General features: G+C 36.8%; 1 protein-coding gene across 1 annotated transcript in view; it reads left to right on the forward strand.

The window, feature by feature from the left end:
- LRRC69 (leucine rich repeat containing 69) overlaps window positions 1-20,168 on the forward strand; it is a 130,629-nt gene that overhangs the window by 33,013 nt on the left and 77,448 nt on the right. Inside the window, exons 3-5 of the mRNA XM_007948747.1 lie at window positions 558-630; window positions 2,909-3,104; window positions 10,753-10,824. Coding sequence (XP_007946938.1) covers window positions 558-630; window positions 2,909-3,104; window positions 10,753-10,824 — 341 coding nt within the window. The remainder of the gene's footprint in view (window positions 1-557; window positions 631-2,908; window positions 3,105-10,752; window positions 10,825-20,168) is intronic.

The raw sequence follows: 20,168 nt of genomic DNA on the forward strand, positions 1-20,168 counted from the left end.
AATCACATTCCATGAGACAATGACAGGAGCTCTCCAGTTGAGCACAGGTTTCACCAGACCCACTGCACATGTCTGGATTGTCTGCTTAATTCTTGCAGTATTTGAGTTTGAGAACCCTGTGCTTTCTGTCTGTGAACATTCAAACTCAGGAGCCATGATTGCAGGGGAAAATAGAGAAAACCTGTTCAAAAGAGCAAAACTGAGAGAAGGAAGAAAGGAGAGAGTATGAGAGAGAAAATGAACGTGACACCGCGAGGAGAAATAAACGGCATATTCTGCCTAGTTATCCAGAACTGCTGGGGTCTGGGGGTTATTGTATCTTCTGGTTCCAATTTGTGGTGAGGCCTGCCCTCATGTACCATGATGTAGCTTTGTAACTTAATGATAAATTTCTCCTTTTTGCTTAAGCTAGTTTAAGAAAAGGGTATCTGTTACTTGCAACCAAAAGACCCTTGGCCAAGGCAAGAAACTGGAAGGAAAACAAAGGTATAAAGAAAAGTGAACTAAAAATTACGATTTAACAGATGACAAAAGTGACTAAAATTATTTCCTAACAGATGGTTTACAAAATTTGGTCCTGCTTAATCTGAACAACAATCTGCTTACGTGCCTTCCTCAAGAAATCGGCAGGTAATTTTGTTTTTAGTGAGAAATGGAGTCTCACTGTAGGAGTCCCTACCTTTTCCTGCCCCATCCTGGCCCCACCCTGATCACCTGAATGAGTTATGCCTAGCATCCAGTAAGGAGCTCTGGTAGCTTAGTGCCTAAGGTAGTTGACTGCTAACCAGAATGCTAGTGGTTCAAATGCACCAGCCACTCCTCAGAAGGAAGATTGGGAAACCTACTTCCGTAGTGATACCACCTTGGAAACCCAAGGAGCAGTCAACTATGAGTCAAGTCTGACTCGACGGCACATAACAACAACAGCATCCAGTAAGAGTGGGGTTTATACATAGTAAGGAGGGATGTGAAGGGCTGAGATGAGCCACTAGTTTTAAGCAGATGATTTTTTAGACACTTCAGAGAATTGAGAAACAGCATGACTTGGTAGTCTAAGTGTTAAAGTCAGGGCTTTGAAACATAAAGTTCTAGAACTGATTGTGTTATTGATTTCCCAACTCTGGGGTTCTTGGAACTTGCTCAGCTTCAGAATTTGGGGACATTATATTTTATTGCTGACGAGTATTGCAAACCATTTTGAACTTGATGGTAATATAAAAGCAAAGGATTTAAAACCAAATTGTCATTTTCATTTGGAAAAAATAATTAAAAAAAACCCACATTTTATTATCACCAATAACAGTGAAGAGTGTTGTTTTCCCTTATCCTGAACAGCTGCACAGACAGGCTGCCATTCCAGTGCCTTTCTGGAGCCATTGGAGGGCCTTGTCCTTCTGCAGGCAAAATGCCCTCTTGGGCTTTTCCTCTGACAGATGGAAAGAGAACCCTGCTTGGGTTTACTTTAGGGACTCTCTTTATTGCCTGTTGAACAGAAACAGATGTATCACAAGGTAAGAGCATCCAGATTTTTAAAGGAGGATTCAGAACTACAAGCAAAGCTTTCTGCAGCACCTAAAATCAATTCCAATTCACTTGTTCATACCCCTAGCCAATGCATTATGTTTCTCCAATAGATTTTACATGGAAAGCAATGTTTTAAGTCTGAGCGACTAGAAAGAATATGAATTGATCCAATTTCTGTAGAAGAGGGATATTTATAGCAATAAAAATGCCAATAGTTGTCTGCTTTTTCACTTATTCAGCTTGTTTATCTATTGATTTATGTATTTAAATGATGATACAATGAGAAAAGCACACTTGGAAAGATCTGAGGAACTAGGTTTAGGTCATATATTTCTGCAACTAGTTTTACGACCTTGGGCAAGTAATTTAATGGCCCTGGAGTTCAGCTTCCTCATCTCTAAAGGAAGAATTTTGGGTACATCAACTTCAAAGTCCCATAGCTATAACATGTTATGATTTCACAATTTAGTAAGCTTATCTCTTTTTGGAGTCCAAAGTACCATATTTAAGGAATTGTATAAACTAAGGTGTTCATTGTCAGAATATGTTAGAAAAATGAATTAAAACTTTCACTGAAGAGACTCCATTCAGCTTTCTTTACTGTGTACATGCTGATAGTTTCCCTCATCCTGGATGATTGTCTTTGTTTTGTCTTTGTCTTATACAAGGCTTAATAAAAGTGTCTCTATTGAATCTGAAAAAAAAAAAAAAAACTTTCACTGAAAAAAATAGTATTGCAAAGTATAGATCCAAGCTATTATACAGCTAATTTTAGCTTGTCTGTGTTCTGGCCTTGTGAACTGATAGTCTAACATTCTAGCAAGCCAATAAACAAAACTACTCCTATTGCCTGAATTTTACAAGTTCTATTATTAGAGATTAAGTTTAAAATGTCATTGTTTCTAAAAAGCCTTTGATCTACTTCAGGCATTTTCTGCTACCATATCTACAGTTACACACTCCAATATCTTTAATCTTTTTCTCCCTATCTGTGTCATTTTCTGTCTTCATTTTATGACTGTACTAATATTCTTGTGTAAACTATGACATCTGCAAGGCAGAATTAGTCTGATCCATTTTTTCATCTTTCATGGCAACAAAGTGCATATATATATGCATCCACTCATCTATATGTTTATAGGAGGAAAATTTTCTTTACTTTAAAACTAGGTTTTGATTACATAAAGTATTCTTAAACTATTTGATTATAGAATATCTTTAAAAATTAAATTTTAGTTTATATGCTAACAGGAGTTGTGACTTTGAATGTAAGTAAGGGTCAGATAAGCTTTGAAAAAGTGAATTGATTCAGGGCTTCTGATAAGTGGTGATTTCTGTACAGTGTATGTATTCTTGTGTCTCATTCATATATTTTGTTTTTCAGATTACATAGTCTTACATATTTGAGTATAAATTATAATCAACTAGCTAGCATTCCTAAAGAACTTTGTTTCCTTGAGAATCTTTCTGAACTTCAACTTAACTACAATCAGCTTATTTGCCTACCGGAAGAAATTATGTTCTTGCAGAAGCTCCAGAAACTTCTTCTGGTCAGGAACGGCATTGAAGACTTACCAAATGTAAGCAATACATAGACCCAAAGTTTCTTTCGTTGGAGAGAAACTTGTTACAGAATGATGCGGGTGGTTAGAGAATTGATTTGGATGTCTGAGTAAAAGCCGTCAAATACCCAAAATTTGGTTTCCCTCAGGATGTTGTCAGTTCCTAAATTCTTTTGAGAGAACAGGATTATAACTTCTATTGTTCTACAGATTAGGGCTGCCAGATTTAGCAAACAAAAAAATACAGGATGGCCCCACAGATACAAATTTCAGATAATGATTAATAATTTTTTCAGTATAACCATGTCACAAGTACTGCGTAAGTTATATACTTCTACAAAGTAAAATTCATCATTTATGTGAAAATCTAAGTATATGTGTCTTGTATTCTATCTGTCAACTCTTTATATAACACAAATTAGAAGTATGTTTTGGCTTTGGAATATGTGCTACATATCTTCCATTTTTCCTCCATATCCTACTCCATGCTGCTCTGTAACTGGGAGATTGCCCTGTACGGGCATTAATGAGTTTTTTTGTTATCTTGAAAAGGCATGCAGAAAATGAAGGGGCGAGAGAGGAGTCAACACCAGATGGTGTTCCCCTCTACCCTCCTCGGCAGGATGTGGAGGGATGACTGCATACCTTTCTTAAAGGCCACAACTATTGTCAGGTGGTCCTCTTAAGATAGTTGCTCCCTCCTTTTACTTTTTTAGTTTAACCCACTTCTTTCAAGTTGTGACTCATAGCAACCCTATAGGACAGAATAGGACTGCCCCCAGAGGATTTCCAAGGCTATAAATCTCTATGGAAGTAGATTTCTCACACAGAGCTGCTGGGAGGTTCAAACTGCCAACTTTTTGTTAGCAGCCAAATGCCTTAACCACTGTGGCACAAGAGCTCCTTTTCTTAGGCCTAGAGTGGTAAAAAAAAAACTCTTTGCTGTTAACTTTGTGGTTTTAGGGAATCACTTTTCTTGGTTGAGGGAACCTTACCTTGCCATTCTTTTATAAATAGTGCCTTAATTAAACTCTCCTTAAATTTTCTAGTTTGAGAGCACTGTTTCCTGCTAATCACCTGTCCTGTGGTTTTACCTTCCTTCGTTATGCAAATTAAAATTAATTATATAGGAGGGAGGCATGCCATAAAGTAACTTGAAGTATATGAAAAGCAAATTGATATAGTAGATATATAAATGGGGGACAAAAAAGACTTGCAATATCTCTTCATTTCACTTTTCTCTCAAGAGAATATCCCCTTCAAAAATAATTTACAAAGTGTAATGGGAGATAAGAAAATACACGAAGGCAATAGGATGTAAATAAATATGTTTCAAAAATTTTATTCTAAAGTTCATTAAAAATCCTAATTTCTGTAAACATCTGAGAAAATATCTTCAAATAACCCAGTGATTAAAATGTAACTCTTTTATTGGAGGGAAAATGCAGCAAATAACAGCAACACCATCATTATTAGTGAAGCATTGTATTATTACTTAGTTCTCATAACAGCTCTGATGTTGTTCTTCCTATTATCCTGCTTTTAGAAAAAAGGAACAGATAGGTTATGTAACACAGTTAATAAAGGATAAATGAGGAACTCAAACCCATGTCTGTTTGACTTACAAGTCTGCCCTTCCGATCAGTTTCTCTTACTCCAATATCCTCAATCCCAAGAGGTTTAAGTCTTTTAAATTTAAATACTAATTGGTCCTGTCCTGGACTTTCATGTAAAGCATGCCCATGATCTTTTATTTCTGTGAACATTTAATGTAATTCAATCTATCATTGTTCTTTTTGGTCTGCATTGTACATGATCAGGCATTACAGAAAATACTCATTGTTTTGATAAAGAATTCATGTTTTCATAAGTCATAATGAACACTAATCTCTAACTCAGGGCCTTGTACACAGTTGGCATTAAATAGATGGTTGTTTTGTGTAAGACTTAACTCCTTAACACAGTATAGCATCTCTTGTTTTGCCGTTTGTGCCTCTTCTCATAATGGTATCACGATGTAGCTTTGCTGTATCACCCCTCCCCATTTACAGTCTGTGAGGTTTCGTTAGTGTTGAACTGACTCACTTGATGAGGCCTGGCCAATCAGAACATACCGTCACACTAGACATAATGAGTTGTTCGGGGCGGCGTGTGAGTTACGCTAAACCAATGAGAGGTGACTTTGCTGACTTTGCTGACTGTCTGGATGTAAATGAATCTTTGTTGCTAAATCAGAACAAAGTAAATCTGTCTGAACTGCGGTATCAATCTCACTATTCTTTGGGAAAGCCTGACTCTACCAACTCCTCCTAATAAAAAGAGATGATACATCATTAAATATTAATCAGCCATACACAATATCAAACCAAAAGAAAAGCAGATTCACTGCCATCATGTTGATCCCGACTCATAGCAACCCCGTTGGGTTTCCAAGGCTGTAAATATTTATTGAAGCAGACTGCCTCACCTTTCTTCTGTGGAGCAGGTGGTGGGTTTAAACCACCGACCTTTTGGCTAGCAGCCAAATGCCTTAACCACTATACCACCAGAGCTCCTTATACAAAATACCAGTGTCTTTTAAAATTTTCCCTTTTCAAATTTACTCATGATGGTATGTAAGTTTGACAGATAATATTTTTACATATATATTTGTATATGCTATAAGAGTGTCTATATATATAATAGAACTAACATGGGACAAAGTTATGATAACTTCTTAGCCACAACCAAACACCTTGAGGGAGTGAGTCACTGGGCCTGCAGGCTCGGGAACATGGTCGCAGGGGACATCAAACTCAATTGCCGTAACATATTACACAAAAACATTGTTCTACATCCTGCTTTGGTGAGTAGCAACTGGGGTCTTAAAAGCTGGCAAGTGGCCATCTAAGGTGCAGCAATTTGTCTCTTCTCGTCCAGAGCAAAGAAGAATGAAGAAAATCAAAGACACATGGAAAGAGTTAGTCCAAGGGACTAGTGGACCATGTGAACCTTAGCCTACATGACCCTGAGACAAGAAGAACTAGATGGTGCCTGGCTACCACTGTCAACCACTAGGAAAGGGATCAGAATAGGATATCTTAGATAAAAGATAGAGTGGGAGAAAAATGTGGAACAAAACTCAAAATCATAAAAAAAGACCGACTTTACAGGTCTGATAGAGACTAGTGAAACCCCCAAGACTATGGCCCTTAGTCACCCTTCAGGCCTGGAACTGAACTCACTTCCATGGCTTCCACCACAACAATAGGCCTACAAGGTGAGCATTTACACTAGGTATGTAGTGCCTAAGGCATTTGACTGCTAACCAGAAGGCTGACGGTTCAAACCCACTAACCACTCCTTGGAAGGAAGATGGGGCAATCTACTTCTGTAGTGATACTGCCTCAGAAACCCAAGGAGGGGTCGCTATGAGTTGGCTCTGACTTGATGGCACATAACAACAACAACAACAACAGGTACCTGCCTTAGAACAATCATGGCAGATCAGAAGGGCAACATTTGCACAGGGAGATAGCTCATAGGGCAGGAATGCATAGGAAAGAAGGACACAGAGAAAATGTAACCACAGGGAGGAAGTGGGAAGAGGGCTGTTACATTATGGGGATTTCAGTCAATGTCATGAAACAAGATATGTATGAACTGATGAACAGAAAATGAATTTTCTCTGTAAACTTTCACTGAAATCACAATAAAAAAAAAAAGAATTGGCAAATCTAAATGCTGCCATGACTTTACTTTTGTTATGTTGTGGGTGTGTGTCTGTATTTCTTTAAGATAATTCCTTACTCATGTAGGATATTTGGGCAAAGTATTGCTATTCTGAGTAGGTATTGCTATTCTCTGTGATACCAAATAGTAGAGGTGCATTGATTCATATGTGGGGCTTAGGCAGTTTTAACCCTTTCATGACCCTTTCATTATTTTCTGCTTTGAATTTTTTGTTGATGCTATGTGTTTTTTTTTATTAATGAAAATCATGCTGAATCAAATGAGATTTCTGAAATTTTGTTATGAAATACAGATTTTGAAACATAGTATGTGAAACATATATATCTCTCTGGACTCTGGGAATAGGATTATGTTGGAAGCATATGTCCCTTTGGGCTTGAATTTAGAATTAGTGGGACACATATGTCCCTATGGACTCAGCACCACCTTCTAGATCCCTCAACAGGTACATACAATTTAGGGTGCCTGAAAACACAGTATGTGAACATGGAATCATCATGATAGAGGCAACTTCTAAGTAACACACATGAACCTGGAAATATATTTACATGACATACCTCCCAGTAAAAAAGCCAAAAGAGACAAAAAATTTGCAAAATCACACCTCTAGGATGCATTACTTCATACAATACCCTGTGAAAACAGTAATCTGTGCCATTCCTTTCATTTCAAACAGTTATACAAGGCCCTTCCTGATAGCGGCATGCACTGTCAGTGGGAAAGCAGCTGCCCAACAAATCCCAGAGGAGGGAAGTGTATGTGGGCACTGTGTGTCCCACTGGTCATGAAAGGGTTAAAACTGATAGTCTGGTGTGTATGTAGGACCCCCAGGGTTAAATGAAAATATGCCATAAAGAATGTATTTGGGTAAGTATGAATTATAAATATATTTCCTTTTACATGTCATTTTACCTATTTGTTGAGTTGGGTTTCATTACGCTTGCAACGTAAAGAATCCTGACTAATTAATACACAGTACATTCATAAAAGTCCTTTCATGATTTGACTTCACCCTTCCTCAGTCCTTCTTGATCATTCTATGATTTAGCCCTACTAGACTTCTCACAGTTATACCTTAAACAACTGCTGTCTCTTAACAAAAGCTTATTATTTCTCAAAGAATCTGAGTTTAAATTTCACTTCTTTCAGGAAACCTTGTCTGACTTCCCAAAATAACATGCCTCTATTATTTTTTCCCATAACACCTTATCCATAATCCTTCATTTTCATTCCTTTGTCATTCCTGTTATGTTGTTGTTGTTGTTGTTATTTGCCGTCGAGTTGGCCCCGACTCATAGCGACCCCTCCTTGGGTTTCTGAGGCAGTATCACTACGGAAGTAGGATTGCCCAACCTTCCTTCCGAGGAATGGCTGGTGGGTTTGAACCGCTAGCCTTCTGGTTAGCAGTCACGTGCCTTAGGCACTATGCTAACCTGATAATTGCCTGTTTGTGAAATTTTATTTTTTTTTTCAAGTTTTTATTGTAATTTGGATGAAAGTTTACAGAGCAATTTCATTTTCTATACAGCATTTCATCTACATTTTGTCTCATGACATTGACTGCAGTTTCCCACAATAGAACAGCTCTCTTCCCACTTCCTCCCCATAGTTACCTCTTCCCTGTGTCTTTCCCTCCCATGCACTCCTGCCCACCAAGCTGTCTCCCTTTGCATACACAGCCCTTCTGTTCTCCCATCATTGATCTGTCCAAGGAGTATATCTACCTGATGTAAATATTCAGCCCATATGCTTGTGTTTTATTTGGTTGGAAGCCACAAGAGTGAATTCAGTTCTAGACCTGAAGGGCAGCTAAGGGCCATAGTCTCAGGGGTTTCATCAGGCTCTATCAGACCAGCAATCCTAGTCCTTTTTTTTTTTTTTTTTAAATGATTTTGGGCTTTGTTCTACATTGTTCTCCCACTCTATCCAGAATCTCCTACACAACTCACCTTCCTAGTGGTTGACAGTGGTAGCTGGGCACCATCTAGTTCTTCTGATCTCATGGTCATATAGGCTGAGGATCGCATGGTGTACCAGTCCTTTGGCCTAATTGTTTCCATGCATCTTTGTTTTTTCTTCATTCTTCTTTGCTCTGGATGAGGAGACACTCATCGTTGCATCTAGGTGGCCACTTGCAAGCTTTTAAGATCTCAGTCACTACTCCTGTTTTTGAGGTTTTAATCTATGACAAACTTGTGGGGAATGGACAGATGCAAAGACTAAAAAAGAAAAGAGAAAGACAATGGCAATAGCAACAAAAGCAACAGCTGTGGCTACAAAAACAACAAAAACAAGAAAGAAGGCAGAAACAAAAGTCATGGTATCAATTGTTTTGCAAGTAGAGTGAATATTATTAAGATAATATTGTATCTTAATATTGTGATATTAACATATACTGTGAGAAGAAAATATATTGGGAATCTGAAAGTCTTACATGGGATGGAAGAAGAGGACCACATGTACTGTAGATACCAAAGCCCCTTCAAGGACTTATTGCCCAGTTGTAGGGAATGCTGGAGGCAGACAGCTTCCAGTTAGCATTTTACAGTCTATCTCAACTGTAAGTAACCTCCTTCCTTGCCTAAGGCCACACTTTCCACAGAGCATCCTACATCTTGTGATTGAACAAGGCAGGGATATAAATGATTGGCCATTCCTCTGTAATGGGAGACAACTTGGTTGGGCAAGGCCCGCTCCTGAGCTCCCACTGTGGTCAATCTGCATCACACCTTGTTTTCTGCCCAGTCCTATTTCATGGCCCTCCCTTTCAGAGGGGTGGATCCCTTATTAACATCCAGCTCCCCAATGTCCACTTTAGCATCTGCTTGCAGAGACCGAATCTGTGATAGAATGGGATTGGACTGAAGAAGAACACACAGTTGGCATGACTAAAGAGACATATCATCTCCCCAGGGAGAGAGTGGGCTGTCAAAACAAGAGTGTTTCAGAACCATGTCTACAAGTGGTTGAAACTATTTAGTAAATCATACCTTTAATTTTCAGATTTTTAAAAAGTTTTTGATGTTTCTAGTTAAAAAAAAAAAATCCTATTCAGCCTTTGCTTGCTAGTAGAAATACCACCAGAACTCACATGTACTATAACAATCAAGTGGTTATTATGGTAATTCACTTGGGCATATAGGTAGAGGCAGTAACAGTAACAGGTTTTATTTCCTTTACAAGGAAAAGTGTTTTATTAGTACAGAAGTAGCATGAGATAGATTAATAATAAATGTTGGTGGAATTGTCAATGGAGACATCTTTGATGGGTTACATTTGTTTTCTGTTTCTCAAAAGTTATTTCTGTTTTAATGGTAAGTAATGTCTATTACTGAGTCAGTGTTAGCACCTAGTAACCAAAAACCAAATTCACTGCCATTGAGTCGATTCTCACTCATACTGACCCCCTTTGGGTTTCTGAGGCAGTAAATCTTTACAGAAGTAGATTATCCTGTCTTCCTTCCTTGGAGTGGCTGGTGGGTTTGAACTGCCAGCCTTCTGGTTAGCCTTAGGCACTAAGCTACCAGAGCACCTTTAGCGCCTAGTAAGCACTTTACAATTTGTAACTGTTTAATTCAACTACTTATGAAGTAGGGGCTTGATTAACATTTCCATTTCACAAGTGGGAAAAGCAAAGTACAAAAAGATAAAGAAATATGCCCGTAGTTACATAGTTCATGTCAGAGGTGAGATTTGAACCCACACGTAGAGTAACTCTTAGCCAACATGTTATGTTGCCCTGGTGTGGTCAGGGGAAATACAGAAGTCAGTCTGCCCACCCAGAGCATAGTGATCTTGGGGAAAATGTACAGAGGATTGATCAGGTAATTTAAAAAGATAATTACCTCCATCAAATTTGAACTCAAAAGAAATATTTATGATTCCAAATATTAGCTTTTAAAAAAATCTCTCTGTCTCTTGTTTTCTGACATAGGGAATTTGTAATCTTAAGAACTTAAGAATCCTAGACATAGCTGGAAATATTGTTCAGATTTTTCCATCTCAAGTAAGTAGAATCAATTATCTATTATAATTGAAAAAAAATTTATTTATGCTATTAGGAATAGAAAAATATGAGCAACCAGTAAAACCTGTAATAATTGAAACTATGAATTTTACAAATGACTCAAAGATTTACTTTGTTACGGAATTTCAAAACCCACTCTTCCCCATTCCCTCCATTGTATTCTGTGCCTCCTGAACTTGTTTGAACTAAGTGAACTCTGATTACTATCATAAATAGTTTAATATAGCAGTTATGATTAAATGCTTCTGGTCACTCCAGACTTCTTGAAAATACTGTTTTCCAGGGCATAGATTTTTATCCCTTATCATTAATCTAAAGGTAACACTTTTATTAGTTGTTTTTTAATCATAACAGTGAAAAATGCACCTTTATTTCCATTTGGAAAAATTTTGACTCTTACTTCAAATAACTGAGAAGCAGTTGGCCTTTGCAACTTCTAACTTTTGGAAAAGACATGACATTTTTTCATGTTGTGTCTTAAAATCTGAGCAAGTATATTTGTACGTGCAAGAAAATAATTAGAAGCCCACCAATTCAACAGATACTCAATAAATAGTTGCTACTATATTAAATATTTTTTTTCTGATTTGTGATATTTAAATTAAAATTTCAGGTCTTTTGACCCACAAGAACAAGACTTTATACTGCCAGTGGTTGAAATATGAAAAATGAATATAATGTCTGTGTTTCAGGAAAAGTGTATCATTTTGAAAATTTGGTAATAAGTGAGTGCTGTTAATATTGGTCTGGTAAATACTACAAGATTATGTTCATCCTGTAAATCTTAGTTCAAGTCTTTTTGCCCTGTGATTCCTTCCCTCATCTTCAAAGCAGCTTTCAAGTCCCACCTCTTCCATGGTATCATTGCACCAAACACTAGAATAATTCTTTCCACCTCTGTCTTCAGACCACACTGCAAGATTCTTTTCTTACCCCTATATATCCACAGTATCTTGAGCTTCAGCTTAATAAACACTTGTTAAATAAATAAATCTAAAAAATGCTCTTCACTTACATTTAGTATGCACCTTAGTAAAACCATTAATCAGCTGTGCTTCTACAAAGTGATTCTGTACTTAACAATTTTGATAACTTACCATTAGTTCAGGTACTGTAAATTTATCAGATTAACTTTGGCAGGAACTGAAGTAGTTTGACTTTTTCTTTTTCTTTTTTTAAGTGCATTTTATTGAAATATAATTTATATACAGTGCAATACATAAAACTAAAGTGACATGGGTCAATGCTTTTTTTTTTTTTTTTCCCCTTGCAGTGTTCCCTTCCCTCCCCTCCCACCCTTGGCAATCAACAAAGAAAATTTCCCTTGATATATAAACCTTTCCTTGACCCTCCACAACAACGAACTAATACTGTATTTGCCCTTCGGTGATTGACTTATTTCACTCAGCACAATGTCCTCCAAGTTAATCCTTATTATGCGGTATTTTGTAGACTCTACATTATTCTTTAGGACTGCATAGCATTTCATTATGTGTATGTACCATAGTTTGGTCATCCACTCTTCCACAGTAGTTTGCCTTTGTAATACTCATTTCAAGTCTCTAGTAAACACTCTGAAGTAGTGTATTTTGTGAACTCATCTTTGGTCTAACTTGTTCAAATTAAATTGTTTTGCATATTTGATAGTTGGGGCAACTGATGAAATAGAGAATAAAAGTCGTTGTGCTTTGATTATCAGTGATAGAGAGTAAATTTCAAAGTAATGGTAGTATGTTTTAAAAACAACCAACTAGACCATGCTTTTTAGGAAAAAAAAAAAAAAAACCCATAGGAATGAAGAGCATGGACTTAAATACACATACAATCTTAGTTTTCCCATTCATGAACTTTGTAATGTCAAATAAGTTTTTTAACTTTTCAGTCTCTGTTTCCTCATCTGTAAATTGGGGATATTGATGCCATTAACTCTTAAGGTTGTTGATTATAAGGTATTTGTATATCCTGTACCAGTAGTGATATGCTAATAGAACTACAGAATTACAGTGAGCACCCACTGTCTACTGGTATTAATAGCAATCATTACTCTTGTAAAGTGCATGCTTTAAAAACTTTTTTATTATGAAAATTTAAAGCATCCACAAAACAAGGAAAAGAGTACAATACAACTCCATGTACCCATTATCCAGAAGTGTACTCTTAATTCAAATATTATATACTGTATACTGTGGAAGTATCTTGAATTGATTTATTTTATTGCCTCATGTTGTTGTTATGTGCCGTCGAGTCGGCCCCGACTCATAGCGACCCCTCCTTGGGTTTTCGAGGCAGTATCACTACGGAAGTAGGATTGCCCAACCTTCCTTCTGAGGAGTGGCTGGTGGGTTTGAACCGCCAGCCGTCTGGTTAGCAGGCAAGTGACTTAGCCACTATGCTACCAGGTATTCTTTTTATTGTTGTTGTTAATATGTCTTGTTGTTAATATGTCCCACCCCTGGCAACCAACAAAGAAAGTTTCCCAGCATATATAAACCTTTCCTTGACCCTCCACAACAATGAACTAATACTATATTTGCCCTTCTGTGATTGACTTATTTCATTCAGCACAATGTCCTCCAAGTTCATCCATATTATGTGGTGTTTAAGAGTGTGTTGCTATTTTATAGCCTACAATTGGATGTGCTGTTTGGAAAATGCAGTTATTTCACAGTAGTATGTTTTTTTATTTACAAAGCTTTTGAATATTTGTAACTGAATTTTCATCAGGATTTTTGTATAATAATGTACATTAAAATGGAGATGTACAGTAGACAATGGATTATTATAAATACTTGTCATATGCATTGAATCAAGAGGTTCTTGATTTATTACTTTTTCAATTAGTAAGAAAAATGCTGTGATGTTTACAAAGTGAATTAGTTGTTTTGGAAATGCACTGATTCTTTAATTATCATGTAGTCAGATCTTGTAAAGTGGGATTTTACTTTTTTATATATATTTTTCTTTATTTGACTTGTTTCTTTTAAAATTTTTATTGTGATTTGGATGAATGTTTACTGAGCAAATTCATTTTCCATACAGCAGTTCATACACATTTTGTCTCATGACATTGATTTCAATCCCCCTCAATGTAACAGCTCCCCTCCCACTTCTTCCCCATAGTTATCTCTTCCCTGTGTTTTTCCCTCTCATACACTCCTGCCCACCGAGTGGTCTCCCTGTGCATACACTGCCCTTCTATTCTCCCATGATTTATCTATCCAAGGAGTGTAGCTACCTGATGTTAATATTCAGCCCATATGCCTGTCTTTTATTTGGTTGGAAGCCACAGGAGTGAGTTCAACTCCAGAACTGAAGGGCAGCTAGGGACCATAGTCTCAGGGGTTTCACCAGTCTCTATCAGACCAGCAAACCTAGTTTCCTTTCTTTTTTCTTTTTCCCTATGATTTTGAGTTTTGTTCCTCATTGTTCTGCCATTCTATCCAGGATCTCTTACACAGATCCTCCTCCAAGTGGTTGACATTGGTAGCCAGGCACTATCTAGTTCTTCTGGTCTCATGGAAATATAGGCTGAGGATCATTTGGTCTACCAGTCCTTGGACTAATTGTTTCCATATGTCTTTAGTTTTTTTCATTCTTCTTTTCTTTGGATGAGGAGCGATCCATCGTTGCATCTAGATGGCAACTTGCAGGACTTAAACTTTTAATTTATGAAAATTATACAAATCATTCATTCTTCTTGAAATTTCAAGCAACCCAGAAATACAGAGTAAAAATAAAGTCTCCATTCAAAGGCATTTGTGTCTTAAAAATTTTTGTCAAAACATTGTTTCATATTATATCTGGATTGGTTTCATTTCTTTCATTATATTTAATTTCCCAGTAAGAGTTTTCTTTTTGAGAAGTTATCCTCCATGTATTCAAGAGGTATTATCAGTAGAAGAAAGATCAGTGGAGAGAAAGCAAAACTCTTGGGCTGAATTTCTTAAGCTAATACATCACTGCACAATTCTAGAACAATCTCATTTTCTTACATAAAATTGTTTGGTATCTAATTTCTAAGATATGTCATTTTTTCTTTTCCCACACTTTAATAGCTTGCAGAGTGTCCTGTGCTGCTTGGATGAGTAGTTAGGTAGTTAAGATTTATTTTAAGATAACTTTTTTAAAGTAATATATTTTTTTTTAGATGGAGGTTTATACAGTGACTTAGATTCCCATTTAACAATTTTTATACAGGTTGTTCCATGGCATTGGTTACATTTTTCACATTATGTCCTTATTCTCATTATTTCCATTCTGTTTGTTCTATTCCATTGATTTAGCTTCTCTTCCCCTCCTTGCCTCCTTATCTTTGCTTTTGGGTAAATGTTTGGTGTCATGTAGTTAATTGTTTAAGAGATACATTATTCATGGGTGATATGGTTTATTTTATAATCCAATCTACTGTTTGGCTGAAAGTTGACCTCTGGGAGTGGTTTCAGTTCTAGGTTAAAGGGGTGATATAGGGTGATAGTCTTGAGGGTTTCTCCATTCTCTATCAGTCCAGGAAGTCTGGTCCTTTTTATGAATTTGAGTTTTGTTCCACATTTTTGTCCCGTTCTAACTGGGACATTCTATTGTGTTCCTGGTCAGAATGGTTGGTAGTGGTAGTTGAGTACCATGTAGTTCTTCTGTTCTCAGGTTAGAATGGGCCATGGTTTGTGTGGGCTGTTGGTGCTGTGGACTAGTTTCTTCCTTGAGTCTTCAGTTTCCTTCATTCTCTTTTTTTTGCAGATGAGTGGAGACCAATAGTTGTATCTTAGATGACCACTCTCAAGCTTTTAAGAAACTAGTCACAATTCATCAAAGTAGGATGCAGAATATTAACTTTATGTGCTATGTTATACCAATTGACTAAGATAACTGTTGACTTTCCATTCATTTAATTCTCTTGTGTTCATATATCTTTTTGTAAATGACATTTTTTCCTGATTACAGAAGTAATTTATTCATTGTAGAAAATCTAAAAAAAAAAAAGTCAATATAGACAGAGCAAAATGTGAGGTGTCTGTAACTTTATCATCCAGAGATAAGCATTGTTTGTTCTTTGCTTCAAACATCTCAAAGCTGTATGAACACTTTAAAAACAATACAGTTGAAAGTGTACTGTATATGAAAGTATGCATCTTGCTTTTCTCTTATTATATTTTGAATATTATTAAGCAAATATTCTTCAAATATGTCATTCTAAGTGACTGGATGTTCTACCTTTTCTTTATCGTCTTTTCACTTTCTTCTCATGTTTTTATCTATTTCTGTAATTGAACTTAGATTTTTGAATGAGCAAGTATCTGAGGAAAAGGATGATCTGAAATACATTGACTTTTATTTGAATCTCTCTTTGGGAGAGTAAACATTTCTGAAATATCTTGTGGTGGACAGTGAACAATGTATGGAAACACTGCCAGTTATTCAGATAGTGCAGAAAATTGTGAGACTGGAGTAGAATAATGAGCTACCTAACTGTATAATAAATATAACTCTTCTATGTGCTGCTTAAGAGCCCTCGTGGCAGAGTCATTAAAACACTTGATTGCTAACAAAAAGGTTGGCAGTTCAAACCCACCAGCCACTCTCTGGGAGAAGGATGAGGTGGTTTACTTCTGTAAAGATTTACAGCCTTGGAAACCCTATGGGACAGTTCTGCTCTGTCCTACGGGGTTGCTATAAGTTGGAAAGGGCAGTGGGTTTGGTTTGGTGGGTATGTAATGCTTATGTGACAGTTCGGTTCAACAGATATTTATTGAGTGTGTTCTCAGTGTCAAACTCTCTTCTAAGTGCTGGGCATGAATATGTGAAGAATTCTTACCCTCAGAGAACACTTGGGAGGCAAGTAAGCAAATATGATGCTGCCCTGTAGAAACTTCATAGTTTGTGTTTGAAGAGAGAGCTGTAGAAATTGAAAGGGACCTTGGATATATCATAAGAAAAACATAGACACAGATATTTAGATTTTAAAAATTTAAAGAAACTGTCATTAATTGAAGAAGCTCTGATGGCATAATGGATCAAACATTCCAGCTGCTAACCAGGTCAGCGATTCAAACCCACCAGCTGCTCTGTGGGAGGAAGATGAAGTAGTCTTCCATAAAGAATTACAGCCTTGGAAATGCAATGGGGGTCACTATGAGTTGGAATTGACTCAATGGCAGTGGGTTGAGTGGTTGGGATGTTTTTTTGGGGGGCATTATTAACTTGGAAAGAGAAGGGAGGGGTTTGGTAGGTGGTAATTTTATTGTCACATTTCAAATATGAAAGAAGAAAGTGGCCAGTTGTTTTCATAACTTTTGATGATGAGAATAACAACATATTGGTATTTTCTGCAGAAGGGCCTTGGAAAAGATATCACAGTGGAATTCTGGTAGGAAAGGGTTACCAATCTCTTCCTGTATATTCTAAAAGAAAAGGTAGAAAACTCAGTCTCTGAAGCTGTTATGATTCAGGCTTTTCAACAGGGAGAGAAGTAAATTATGAATTTTTTACTTGCCTTGAAACAATTACTGTTTTTTATCTCTTAAACAAAGATCTTCTTTCTCTGGTTCCTCTTTCCCTCAGGAATTCTCTTAGTTGTCAAAGTGCATTCAGTGGAAGAAAAGTTGAGTTGACCAAAGTGAGAAAAAGTTTTAATGATCATCACCAGCGGGGTTCATGGGGTTTGTCTTTGATGTGAAATTTATAACAAAATTTCACATATGAAACATTGCAGACCTAATAGAAAACTTCAGGTTTCTCTAACACTCTTAGTCAGAATCCTTCATTAGCAATAATATACCTAACAGCCTGAACTATTAGGATTACTTTTCAGATTGAGAAATGGCATTAAAAGTTATCTTTCTGAAGAAATACTTTGAAATTATCTAGTAATTTTCAAACTTGCAAAGCAATTTTGTATGTTATAATATTTGTTTGATATTCAGTAGTCCTTTGAAGAAGACACACTAAGCATCATTATTCCTGTTGTAAGCTGAGCATATTGAGGCTCCAGAAAAGTGATTGGCCTAAAGCAGTTGTTCTCAAACATGGGTGTGCATCGCAGTCACACGGAGAGCTTGACATTCAGACTGTTGAATCCCACACCCAGCATTTCTGATGCAGGAGGTTGGGTTCTGAAAGAATTTTCATTCTATGGTCTCAAGTGATGCTGATGCTGTATGTCTGGGGTCCACACTTACAGAGCTGCTGACCTGAACTATCAGGCAGGGGTAGAGCTTGGACCTGCACTCAAGACTGGGCTACAAGGCCAGAATTCCTCCCATATTATCACACTGCCTCTGAGAGAAAAAAATAAAACTAAGGAATCTATTCTTTGTCTCAGGAGTTAGAGGCTGGGGCAGTCACTGTTATGCTAAATAAAGATATTTCCTTTATCTCACTGGGAGTTTGGGTTCTGAGAATTTAACTGTGTCTTTGGCAAAAATGATACTCAAGAAATATTCCTTGAACAATAGAGTTCTTGTGTACTCTGAAAAATGCTTAACACAAAAACTAGAATTTTGGTATATCTACACACGGAGTGCCTATACAGTTGGAGGCTGAGTTTGTAAGTAGCTTAATCAAGTTAGTGTGACTCTTCTCCAGCCACGTTATGTATGTACCTGATGCACATATGCCATTGGTATAACTTTGTATTCAACAGCCAATCTAAACAATGGCGAAATTTTTAGCGTTTTATTTTGGAGAAATTTTCTGGAGGCCAAATTTTTGCCATATTACTACTAATTGTATCTGAGTTTTGCTATCATAAAACTCCCCATGTACATTGAATGGTTGTAGTCTGGAAGTGAAACTCTGGTTTTGCTAAAATGTTTTGAAGGACACAAATAAGAGAATTTAACTGGAAGAAATGTGATAGCATGTGGGAAAGTACTTTCCTGAGAGTAGACACTCAAGAAACTGTGCTTAAAAAAAAAATGTAAATGGTATCCAATACTGCATTTTCCACAGTTGTTGCTTTCTTTCAGTTTCAGATTCAATCATTTGAATCTGTAGACTCCATAAACAGATTCTGTGTCAGAGTTAAGAATCCTAAGTATTTGTATCTCCCTAAGGTTTGTAGGCACATAGTGTTTTCATAAGAAAAAAGAATAAGGGAGAAAAATAGCCTCAAGCAAAGATAGTGTCATGAGAAAATTTATGTTTGGACTATTTAGAGAGGGATAATAGTTATAGCACCTATTGCATTTCATCAATGTCCCTTATTTCCTTCAGAAATTCTTGAGATTTATTATAATTCAAATAGAGAAAAATGAAAGCACTTTCCCTTTATATAGTATGAGAAACATAGGAGAAAAAAATCATTTGTATAGTAAAGAGAAGCTTTGAATCTGCTGTATTCCCCTCCAAAAGTTTTAATTTGCCTAGCTAGTAATTTACCAGTTTTGTGACCTGGATCCCATAACTTAAACACTTGATGCCTGTTTTTTTTCCCCCACTCTCTAATTTGGGGCTATTAATAACAGTTGCTTCATAGCATTGTTGGGAAAGTGCCTAACACAACAATTGGTGCTCAACAAATACACAGTGAATGAAAGATTAAATGAGATAATGTTTATTAATCCTTTCTTGGTGCTTGGCTGCAACAATTGGCTTGAATGTGCCAGTCATTGTGAAGACGGTGCAGGACAGGATGGTGTTTTGTTCTGTTATACACAGGGCCACTGTGAGTCGGAGCTCTGTGGTAACTAACATCAATAACAACCAGTGCTTGGACATGGTAGATATTAAATGTTCTTTTCTTTCCATTTTAAAGTTTAGTTTACGCTACCTGCCACTCAATCCATCCCAAATGTGGGGAATTCTTTGTAGGTTTTCAAAGTCATCAGAGAACCTGAGTAATTCTAACTGCTGACTACCAGTTTAATACCCATCTGTACTATGTGTATACAGGGGCAACATGGTCTCTCTTAGGAGCACACTGTTCCCTGCTCCCACATAATCTTTGCTTTAATAACTGTTCCAAGTTATTTCTCTTTGTGGATTCATTTACATTCTTCTAGTCTACCTTGGTCAAGCAATAGAGCAGAACCAACAAACTCTCCCTGAACCCTTTCCTGAGCCTGTTTTTGTCTCCTGCTTTCCCCTGCCTCTTGGATCACCTAGTTTATGAAAATACAACCCCTGTTACTGACCTCCCCTTTTCTTAGACCCTTTATATGATTTGTTGCCTACTACTCATCCTGATGTCTTTTTTTTTTTTTTTTTTTTTTATTAGGATTTGGGTGAAGATTTACAGAGCAAATTCACTTTTCATACAGCAGTTCACATATACTTTGTCTCATGTCATTGACCAAAATTTACAATGCAGCAGCTCCCCTCCCACTTCC

The sequence above is a fragment of the Orycteropus afer genome, unplaced genomic scaffold (genome assembly GCF_000298275.1).
Source record: "Orycteropus afer afer isolate SDZICR_OR568_19922 unplaced genomic scaffold, OryAfe1.0 scaffold00222, whole genome shotgun sequence".
Classification (NCBI taxonomy): Eukaryota; Metazoa; Chordata; class Mammalia; order Tubulidentata; family Orycteropodidae; genus Orycteropus; species Orycteropus afer.